The sequence below is a fragment of the Sinocyclocheilus anshuiensis genome, unplaced genomic scaffold, assembly GCF_001515605.1.
Source record: "Sinocyclocheilus anshuiensis isolate Anshui unplaced genomic scaffold, SAMN03320099.WGS_v1.1 scaffold163, whole genome shotgun sequence".
Taxonomy (NCBI): Eukaryota; Metazoa; Chordata; class Actinopteri; order Cypriniformes; family Cyprinidae; genus Sinocyclocheilus; species Sinocyclocheilus anshuiensis.
Genome location: NW_015548223.1, coordinates 78,029 through 89,199, shown reverse-complemented (window position 1 = coordinate 89,199; position 11,171 = coordinate 78,029). Strand labels below are relative to the sequence as shown.

Here is an 11,171-nt window from a genome sequence, read left to right as displayed (position 1 = left end):
TCTTTTTCTCTAAACTTTTCCACAGACCCCCAAATATCATTCTCCTCCTGTAAGAGTATGGAGGAACAAACAGAAAAGAAGAAAGGAGAAAACATAAAAATAAAACTACAGGGGATAACTTAAAAAAAAATTTCATAAGAAAAGGATTCAAAAATTCTATACATCCTTATTGCTTTTTTATTTCTTAGATCTTTTAAGGCTTCAATGTCATGTGAATATATCGTAAATGAACTGCTGAGTGAGAGACGTGGCTGTTGACCAATCAGCGCACAGACACGCCTCCTCTGCGCGATTCTGATTGGATGTTCGACTGGTACTAATATCGCGCCTCTTCCTTCCGCTGTCTCTTTCTTTCACGCGTCCCGACAGCGAGGTGAGGCGTAGTGTAGCTCTGTGTGGTTCTCCGTATTTTAAACGATATTTCTGACCATATGAGTTCTTGATAAGTCATAAATGTGTTAAAAATCGCTAACGGACATCATTAGTACTCAAATCGGTGTATAATAGTCGTTTGAGGAAAACGTTAGCATTAGCCTGTTAGCATAGGCCTGTGCGCCACGTGAGACGGGACGTAAAATGTTTACCTGTTGTATTAGCGCTGTTATTATTGCTGTATGTGATATTGTGTGTAATATTTGTTGAAATTATAACAGCAGGACATGTACAGCCCAGCTGTGTCGGTGCTGGTCGGTCGTTCCCTCTGCTGAAATCAAACTGTTTCCTACTATCCCTGTCTGTCTGCATCCCACGACTTACAGGGACGCTGGTCTCAAGACATTTTACTAGTAAATGAAGCCCAACTGATGACAATTAAAGCGCTATTGTTGCATGTAAACGCGCTTAAATTGTTTCCAGGTAGAGCTTTTTGACTTTGGCATAAAACGTGACTTTAGTAACATTTGAGTTATTAGGTGCGGTGTTGGGGAAAGTTACTTTTAAAAGTAATGCATTACAATATTGCGTTACTCCATAAAAAGTAACTACGTTACTTATGGAAAGTAATGTTACGTTACTTTTGCGTTACTACTTAAATCTGGACAGGGCTTGCTTGTTTGTTTTTAAAATAAAAAGTTGTTTTTGGCAAATATAAAAGCCTTTCGCACCTAAAGTGAAATGAATAAGCCTCAGGCTGAAGGAAATGTAGATTTACGTCCGAACAGTAGAATGCAGAAGAAGAAATTTCAACACACTTCAGCAGTAAAAAAAAGACAAATGTTTGTCTGGAGTAATTTTTGCTTAGTACGGTTGAACTGGATCATCGAAGGTCAGAAGCAAAGACATTGCTTAATAGAATGGGATTAAATACATAAAGCATATTTGTGTTTAACATTTAATTATTGCAGGTTTGCGTCATATTCTGAGTTGCATTATTTTTATTCATTTCGAGGAATACTGAATCTTTTTTTGTGAGTGAGATGAATTGATGCATATTCATATTCATTTTAGAACTACAGTAACATCTGATTTCTCTCAACATGGGGACAGCAGAGCTGTCAGTCAATAAATTGGAAAAAAGTAACTTGCTTTACTTATTTGAAAAAGTAACTCAGATATTCTCTTGTAAATTTAAAAAGTAATGCGTTACTTTACTAGTTACTTGAAAAAAGTAATCTGATTACGTAACTCGCGTTACTTTGTAATACTGATTAGGTGTTTATATTTAATGCCAGCTTTACCACTAGATCTTACAAAAAGCAAGACCTGTCTCATAGAAATCATCAACTTGGAATTATATCTGCCATTTTTGTCAAAGTTGAGTTATTCACGTTCGTATTCTGTGCCAACTATTTACATTGTGATGTTTTGTTTAGGTTCTGTACATTTTGGGACTGATGTATGAAAGAGATTTGTTCCTCGTATCCCTGTGGCGTGCAAAAGCTTTTAAGCTCAATATCTCGAAACTGCTTCAAGGTGATGAAATGCTTGTCTAAAAGGCTTTCAATCTGTGATCCCCAGATTTTTCAACCTTGTCTTTAAACCGGCTGTTCACCGATCCTTGGAAGCACTGCCAAGATGCCCAGGGAAGACAGGGCCACGTGGAAGTCCAACTATTTCCTGAAAATCATCGTAAGTTCTCCATGCTTTTATAACTAGTTATAGCAGGTTATCTACAGCCCAGCTGTGTTGGTGCTGGTCGGTCGTTCCCTCTGCTGAAATCAAACTGTTTCCTACTATCCCTGTCTGTCTGTATCCCACGACTTGCAGGGACGCTGGTCTCAGACATATAGTTATGAACCCCATGAATCAAAGTTATTAATCTTTCTCTGTTCAGGATGACTATCCAAAGTGTTCATTGTTTATCATTTGATTTAATTAAGATGCTTAATTTAGTTTATTTAAAAGTAACTGTACATTTATAAGTTATGACCTCTTATTGAATTTTAATGTAAAATATTTGGTTAAATAATTGGTCCGTTTAGGTTTTTTTTAGTTCAATAAATGCATTTTTCCCTGCTGGATGCAACTTTATATGCCATGTAGTTCAAGATTTTTTTTAAAATACGTGATTTCCCCTGTTTTAACTTTATAATAAATGCTAAGTCACAAATCTTAATTTGATCTGATATCCTTTTTTTGACATTTAGTTATTCATTTTAAAGTGAATCTAAAATGCTTGTAAATCTCACTACTCTTTTATCTTTTAGTTGAATTATATGTAAAAATTGGTTAAATTTGGTAATTCTCTGGTGAATTATTTAGTTTGGGGAATTTATTTATTTTTATGGAGGAGGAGGGGTTCAATAAATGCATGATTTTTCAAAATTATAATTGTATATTATAAGATTATAAATCTTAAGTCTTTTGATCAATTATTTTTTTTTAACTTGGAGTAAAAGTATTTAATTTTATTATATAATCTCAATTTATTGTATAATTTAATTGATTAACTTTTTAATTTGAATTAATTTTAAAGTAAATATAAAAAATTATACTTGAAAAAAAAAAAAATATATATTTTTTAGTTGAATTATTTAAAATATAGTTAAATATTAGTGTATTTCTAAACGCGTGATTTCCCCGCTGCTGTAATAAACTCTTTCCTACTCTCCCTGTCTGCAGTGACGCTTGATATCAGACGTTAAATCACGATTCCCATCAGGTTGTGTTGTTTCTGACACATCTTTCTCCTTGTTTACAGCAACTGCTGGATGATTACCCCAAGTGTTTCATCGTGGGCGCAGACAATGTCGGCTCCAAGCAGATGCAGACCATCCGTCTGTCCCTGCGGGGCAAGGCTGTCGTGCTCATGGGCAAAAACACCATGATGAGGAAGGCCATCCGTGGCCACCTGGAAAACAACCCGTCTCTGGAGAAGTGCGTGTCAGTCTGTGCTCAATGATGACCCACGGTAGACAAACGAAGGCTTTTAAAGTCTTTATAGTGTGAAATCTCTATAATGTTATAGATGACACCGCCCCAGCATCATATTGCTGAATGAAATCAATATCGTTAATAATTAGATGCTGATTCCAAAAACAGTGTCTGTTTTGCTCGATCAGTCACGCTTGCATCAAAATATGATGAATTACGTAGCACTTCTGGCAACGATTTTGAGTTGAAGTCTTGTATTGTCCCTTAATTATCAAAAACACCACAAACACGTGATTCCTGTCTGAATCTCGGACACATTACAACTTTGCTCAACACTCAGCCCATTTTCACGTGTATGAATGATTCTGATGTTTTCTGCATCTGTGGTGTTTTACTACATGTAAACAGTCACAGAAAATTTATGAGGAAAAAACAAAACAAGCTTATTTTAAGTACTTTGACATTTAAATTATTCGAACACATTTTTCCATTCTTTGCAGATTTTACTTTAAATGTAAACATTTTGAATACTATCGTCATTAAAATCAAAGCTGCTTTGACTGCTTTTATATTAGTGCATTTAAGCTCATGCATATTATTTGAAAAATCTTTAATTTTCAAAGTGTATATATGTGTATATATATATATATATATAATCGTGTCTCTGGAGCGGAGTGTGTGTGCGGTGCGGTGGTTAGCGTGACAGCGCGAATCCAGACTTCTTTTTTTCCTCAATGGAAAGCATATTTACACTGTTTGAATCGTTCCCTGTCCCCTATATAGTGCACTACGTGCCATTCACTGTACAGAAAATACTAATTCTGTGGACAAGTGACCGATTTCAGCCATGGCTTCAGCGTCTATTTTATAGTGTAGGGGGCGGGCGCTTCGGATTCTAGAGAGCATTTGATTGGACAAAGTTTGATGAAGTTGAAGTACGATGTGATGTAAAAAAAAATCGTTATTCCCAAATTATCCAGAATCGTGCAGCTCTACTTATATCTTCTAAATGCGAATTTTGTCACTGTTTTGGAGCACACTGCCTTATAGATAACCTTAAGCCTAACATATTGATACTAACACCCAAAAAACTTTAATTTTGATTTCATGGGGACTTTAAATTGAATTCAAACTGAGGGACTGATCTCCCCCCCCCCCCCCCCCAAAAAAAAAAAAACTAACTTTGATTCCATGGGGACTTTAAAGTGAATAATTTGACTGTTTATTTTAAAAACTGCATTTAAACTGATGCATATAATGTGCATCTTTTTATTGATATTTTTGAATGCCGCTTCATGAAATTAGATATTAGGCCTATTTTTGCAAATCGGGTTAATTTAAGATGCCGGCCTGTGTTATGAACTTCCTTCAATTTGACTATAAAATTCCTGAATTTATTTGTGAACGCATGATTTCAACAGAAGGTCCTTGTAAACATTTAGTCCTTTACTCCCTCATCAGGCTGTTACAAAAGCTGTTTAATTAGATGCAGGATAAGTTATAGACCGGCTGTGTCAGTGCTGGTTTGTCGTTCCCCCTGCACAAATAAACTGGTTTCCTTCTATCCTTGTGTGTTTGCATCCCACAGCTCACAGGGACGCTTGGTCTCAGACATTCTGCATCAGCCGCATGTCTAAACTTTAGTTTTAATAGTTCCAGGTGAATGTTTGATTAACTCCCGTGTTTTTGCAGGCTGCTTCCCCACATCCGTGGGAACGTCGGCTTCGTCTTCACCAAGGAGGATCTGACTGAGGTCAGGGACCTGCTGCTGGCAAACAAAGTGAGTATCACTGAGCAACTGTGTGGATGTCTGAGGCTCTTCAGGGCTTGAATGCATCTCTTCATGTAGCTGTTGTTGTGGTCTGTGATGGTAGGTGCCCGCTGCTGCCCGTGCCGGTGCCATCGCCCCGTGTGAGGTGACCGTCCCGGCTCAGAACACCGGGCTCGGTCCTGAGAAGACCTCCTTCTTCCAGGCTTTGGGAATCACCACCAAGATCTCCAGAGGAACCATTGAAATCTTGGTGAGTGGCAGGAATGGGCGATCGATCAAATCCTGTTTTCACGATTTAAAAAAAAAAAATTTATACTTTTTGATTTTTATTTAAAATCTTTTATTAAAAAAATAAATAAAATTAGCAATTTAATTTGTGCAATTTAGAAATGTTTAAAATTAGATTTTTTTATTTATTTTGATTTGATTTTTATTTGCTAATTTAATACATTTATTTTAATATTTTACAATTTAATTTAACTAATTGTTGTTGTCTTTTAAAATTAATTTTTTTGTAGGTTTTTTTTTTTCAATATTTTGTTTTAGAATGTATATTTTTAAATGTATATATCGTTTAAGATTACGTTAATATTTTAATCAAGAAAAAACAATTGTGCTTTATAAAATGGAGATTTGTATTAATTTTATTCATTTTAATAAACCTGAATTTATACATTTTATTTTCATTTGATTTATTTATATATACTTGACTATTTAGTCAAGAATCTTTTTTTTTTTTCTTCCCCAATCAATGCATGTTCTTCCAGTCAATGAGTAATCAAGTTAATAGTGATCTTAATATTAACCAAAATCTTGAGTTATTATTTTTTTTAACCCCTTAACTGTCAACCGTCCCACCTGTGGGACGCTTGGCGCTCTTTTTTTTTTTTTTCCTCTATCAAATCTTTTAGTAATCATCATGAAAGCTTGAAGCCCAAGATTCATCCTGTCAAAACCATTTTGAAATTGGACATTGCGTTACCATGGAAATGGTACTTTAAAATCTTTTGGCGGTCTCCTCCCCCTTAGGTGGGTGGTGTCAAGTGTCATATTACAAAATGCATTACGGTCTTTCAGAATCGAACCTTTTTATAATCTTGACAAACATATCATTGGAAAGGTCTGAGTCTCAGGATTCCATATATGGTGATTATTTTGAGATAGTAATATTGACTATAATAAAGTTGAGAAGTAATATTGATAGCGAAATCTAGACATTTGTGCCCGAAAAATGCATTAATAAAATTCAATGGAGTTTGGATGGCACCCGGTGGCTGTTTGTGGTATAACGCCCTAAATAAAATCTCAAAGGAATCTCAATTTTTTTCACAACTTTAAATTTGAAACAACTTAGACAGAAGGCTTTAATTTTATACCAATTTTAGAGTAAAACCTGTTATGTAAAATATGTATTATATATAAAATAAAATTACTATAGTGCATTTTATTTACAGTAAATTTAAACTTCTATAACTTTGATACTTTAATATTTTGAAAAAATTCCACACTTGCAATCTGCTGATTTTCTTCTTTAAAAAGAGACCAACCTTAGGTCTGTATTCCAAAGTGTTCATAAATTACAACAATTTAAGTTTGGATAGTGCACTTTCATGCCTATTTTAAAAAATGGGGGGTGACAGTTAAGGGGTTAATTATGAAAATTGAGCTGTTAACACATGTTTTCAAGTTTAAACATTCGAGCATCAGGTGCGGTTTAATCCAGAGATGCAGGATCAGTTATAGACCGGCTGTGTCAGTGCTGGTTTGTCGTTCCCCCTGCACAAATAAACCGGTTTCCTTCTATCCCTGCGTGTTTGCATCCCACAGCTCACAGGGACGCTGGTCTCAGACACTTCTGAATTCCTTGTTAATAATGCAAATGAGCTAAACTAAATGTCCTGTTCCGTCCACAGAGCGACGTTCAGCTGATCAAACATGGAGACAAGGTGGGCGCCAGCGAGGCCACGTTGCTCAACATGCTGAACATCTCGCCCTTCTCTTACGGGCTGATCATCCAGCAGGTGTATGATAACGGCAGCGTCTACAGCCCCGAGGTGCTGGACATCACTGAAGACGCCCTGCACAAGAGGTTCCTGGAGGTCAGTTCAGTTAATGCTACTCATGCATGTGTTGGGATTTGACCTCCAACAGGATTTGACCTGAAAGAGAAATAGGAATTGTGTTTGCAAAGATGCAGGATAAGTTATAGACCGGCTGTGTCAGTGCTGGTTTGTCGATCCCCCTGCGCAAATAAACTGGTTTCCTTCTATCCCTGCGTGTTTGCATCCCACAGCTCACAGGGACGCTGGTCTCAGACATTTGACACACGTGCATGAGTGTTTTACCTTTTTTTTCCCATTCGTTTCATTTTTATTTTATTTAAGATTTATTTTAGGTTTATTTAAATAAATACATTTAATTAAAATATTTATTTAAAATTCTTAATTTAACCATTTAAAGGCACAATATGTAAGATTTTTATTAAAATATCCAAAAACCACTAGAACGGTGTTATAGATTTTGCTGACTTGTGTACTAGTGGCGAAAATTACATATTGTGCCTTTAAGTTGTTTAGGAAATTAATATTAAAAAAGTAATTTGTGTTAAAATATACTCGTGTGTGTGTGTATATAGATATATGTATATGTATTAAAATACAATTAATATATTTTATTTTAAAATATAAGTATATATACATTTTTTTAAGTAATTAGATTTTTTTAATGTCATTTTTAACATTTTAATTAATTTCTTTCATTCAATTTTCTCTTATTCAGAAGTATAAATTATATATTAAATATATTTGATGTAAAGTTTCAATATATCATTTAAATGATATGAAGTCAAATATTTTATTTTTTTTCAAACTTGTTTTTGTTACTTAATTTGAAACTTTCCATTTTAATTTGTTTCCCCATTCATTTATCTAATATTTAATGAAAAAATTGTTGAACTACATTTTATTAAATATATTTTATACTTTTTATTGTTAAGTTTTTGTTTTTCACTTTCATTTTTCATCCCCCCCCTTCAGGCCTTAAAGTGTTTGTTTGCTGATGTCTGTGTAACTTGTCGCTCTTCTCCGTTCAGGGTGTGAGGAACATCGCCAGTGTGTGTCTGCAGATCGGCTACCCGACGCTCGCCTCCATCCCTCACTCCATCATCAACGGATACAAGAGGGTCCTGGCTGTCGCCGTGGAAACCGACTACTCCTTCCCCTTGGCTGAGAAGGTAAAGCTCAGTTCTCACACAGTGCTGCTGCTGCAGGTTAGGTTACGAACAATGTTCCACCGCAGCCGCGCAGAAGAAATGAGTCGCGCACACGCTTAAATGAGTTGGGAAAGCCATTTGTGAAAGCCAATGAATTGCAATGCTTGGGTAAACCGCTATAGAGTTAGAACCGGTGAATGCGGTTTACAGGTTTCATAGAAAGAGAATGATGTGTGCCAAATGAGTCGCTGTAGAAACCGAATATTTTAATGGTTGTGGACGAAATGGCTCAAATCGAGAGCCAGCGCAAACGCAATGACATGTGAAATAAAACGTCATGTATTAAAGAAGAGTGGCTTGATTAAGTGCTGGAAATAGTGGATCGCCTTTCTTTGTGTGAACATTTGGGCGGAGTTATGCAAATCTTCCCACATCGTGACGTAGACATGTGGGGGTGTGTTAGAATGAGCCATTTTAGGTAGGTGTGGCTGACTCTTAACTTTTATAAAGAATGTCTTTGGATTTGAGACTTTAGTCTTTGCAGCTTTACAGATCTTCTTTAATTGATTAATAATAATGTATGCATTTAGCAGACGCTTTTATCCAAAGCGACTTACAGTGCATTCAGGCTATAAATTTTGTACCAGTATGTGTGTTCCTTGGGAATTGAACCCACGACCTTTTGCGCTGCTCTACCAAGAGCCTGTAACACTTCAAAGAGAGGAAAAATTGAAATCACATCATATGACCCCTTTAAATAAGACTAAAATATATATTTATTATAGAATGCATATCAGTTTAGTCTATATTTAGACTGTTAATACTTTTATTTATTCATCACGAATTCATGTTATCGTTTGGATCTTTTCTGCTCAATGACTGCATCAATCTGCTCCAGCAGTTTCTCTCTGTTTGAGATGTTAATAAGATTAGTGATCATCTCAGGGCTGTAAGGATCTTGAAAGGTGGCATATTTGTTCCTCCAGGCCTCAATATCATCTGAAGAAAGAGTAAAACACTTAAATCAACACTTAAATCAGAACAGTTTATTTAAATGATATTTCAGATGTATTCAGGAAACTTGTAAGATGTTAACTTGCCTCCACAGTTGACCACATTAAACGGGTAGGCCGACAGCAGTGACAGGCAAACACATATAACGGTGTCCAGTATGGAAAGAATATTTCAATTTTGTGCAATATGATTTTAAATGTGTTTAAAGTTTTGATTTATGCTTATTTTTAAAAATGCATTCATTTTTTGATTTACGCTTATTTTTTATCCGTGACCATTGTTTGCTATACTGAAAACTTTGCTTTCATTTTTAAATCTTGTGCAATATATTTTTACTTGCGTTTTAAAATTTTGTTTTTACGCTTGCGATTTTTTTATCCGTGACTGCAATACTTTAGACGGGAATCTGATCCCATACATATCAGCAGCTCCTCTCACTGTCTGCAGCGGAAAAGCACAGTAGTATCACTTCATTAAAAGGGTGAGAGAAACATTTCAGTTGAAATTAAAGTTAATATTCACTGAAATCATAAGGCTGAGATGAATGGAAATGCTCTCTCCAGATATTATTGATAAATATGGTTCAAATTAAATCATATGCACTTTTGTTTAAATGGTTTTCTTTTTTATCAGTTTAAATGATACACAGTACTTGCATGTTTTTTAAGGTAAGTGTGACCTCTGGTGATCACGATGAATGAGAAAAAAAGCAGCATGATTATTCCTGTTGTTTTCTACTGAAGAAAGAAAGTTTGTAGGAGTTTGAAACTACATGAGGGGGAGTAAATGATCTTTTATTATAGTATGTGTTATATGTGCATATAATACAATGAAAGGATCACCATCACTGAAATCCAGAAGATCAATGTCTCTTTCTTTTCTCGGCACTATAGTCTCTCGTCTCACTTTCCAGAAGAGTAGAAGGCACGGTTTTATCTGAGGGATCACAGCATGAAATGAGCTTGCTAATTATTCGCACTGAATTGCAAATTTACAAACGGGTCTGTTCTCACCGTCCATGTTGTAGAGAAAGTCATATTTCCTGCCCCAGACCCACTGAGCCATGCATTTATAAATTCTCGTAACATTCTCAAAAAAGAATATAATTTATAAATTCTCAAAACATCTGTAAAACAAATACACTCTTCAAAATAAAGCTTCTTTAATTGTTCTCAGGGTCTATTTAGGGATGCAGGGCCGGCCCAAGCCTTTATGGGGCCCTAAGCAGAATTTTATTTGGGGGCCCCTTGGTGCTGCCAATACAACTGATTATTGTCAATGCTTGATTATTCGCACACTATAATACACCATTAGCAATTTATTTGTTGTAGTGTTGCTTACATCATACCAATGTCTGCCTGCCATGTTTTTACCCTTCTATGATTTTAATTGCAACAGTAGCAAACCCACAAGAGTGGTCAGGTGGTAATTTGCACTTTAACATTCAAAGTTATACAGTACCCTACTAAGTGGTATACTTAATGTGGTGCACTGTAAAGTAGCTAAATAAACCAGCAGACAATGCATTTATGGTACAGAATGTTATTCTAACAACATACATTATTAAACATAGCAGCAAGTCATCTGTAGGCTACACCTAAAACAACAACTCGTAATCTATAACTAGCTAATAGAGGCATAATGATAGGGGGGTGGGCTGCAGCAGGGAGTGTAGCCAGAATGTATTTATTTATTTATGTCTAATTGACAGGTTTTATTAGTTTTTTATCTCTTATTTTTAATTGGCTATATGAAATCAAATACACTGCTGGACAATAACTAATAATTTGCATTCTATAATATTGTTGTCTTATATTTTCCTAATGACAATTTTATGATTGGTTTATATAGGCTATTACGAAC

The 11,171-nt window shown here is 35.4% G+C and overlaps 1 protein-coding gene across 1 annotated transcript; it reads left to right on the top strand.

The window, feature by feature from the left end:
• The first annotated feature begins 292 nt into the window (after window positions 1-292).
• Window positions 293-8,429, top strand: LOC107654305 (60S acidic ribosomal protein P0). Its single transcript, XM_016441330.1, has 7 exons — window positions 293-373; window positions 1,957-2,067; window positions 3,140-3,315; window positions 5,005-5,092; window positions 5,187-5,333; window positions 6,997-7,182; window positions 8,175-8,429. Exons 2-7 carry the CDS (start codon window positions 2,014-2,016, stop codon window positions 8,412-8,414), a joined length of 891 nt encoding a protein of 296 aa, XP_016296816.1. The 5' UTR covers window positions 293-373; window positions 1,957-2,013; the 3' UTR covers window positions 8,415-8,429.
• Window positions 8,430-11,171: the final 2,742 nt, after the last annotated feature.

Bases quoted from the DNA above. Each gene is read 5' to 3' on its own strand.
- LOC107654305 (XM_016441330.1), top strand. From the start codon at position 2,014: ATGCCCAGGGAAGACAGGGCCACGTGGAAGTCCAACTATTTCCTGAAA. The intron at 5,093-5,186 runs GTGAGTATCACT...CTGTGATGGTAG, and splicing joins ACCTGCTGCTGGCAAACAAA to GTGCCCGCTGCTGCCCGTGC. The intron at 7,183-8,174 runs GTCAGTTCAGTT...TTCTCCGTTCAG, and splicing joins TGCACAAGAGGTTCCTGGAG to GGTGTGAGGAACATCGCCAG.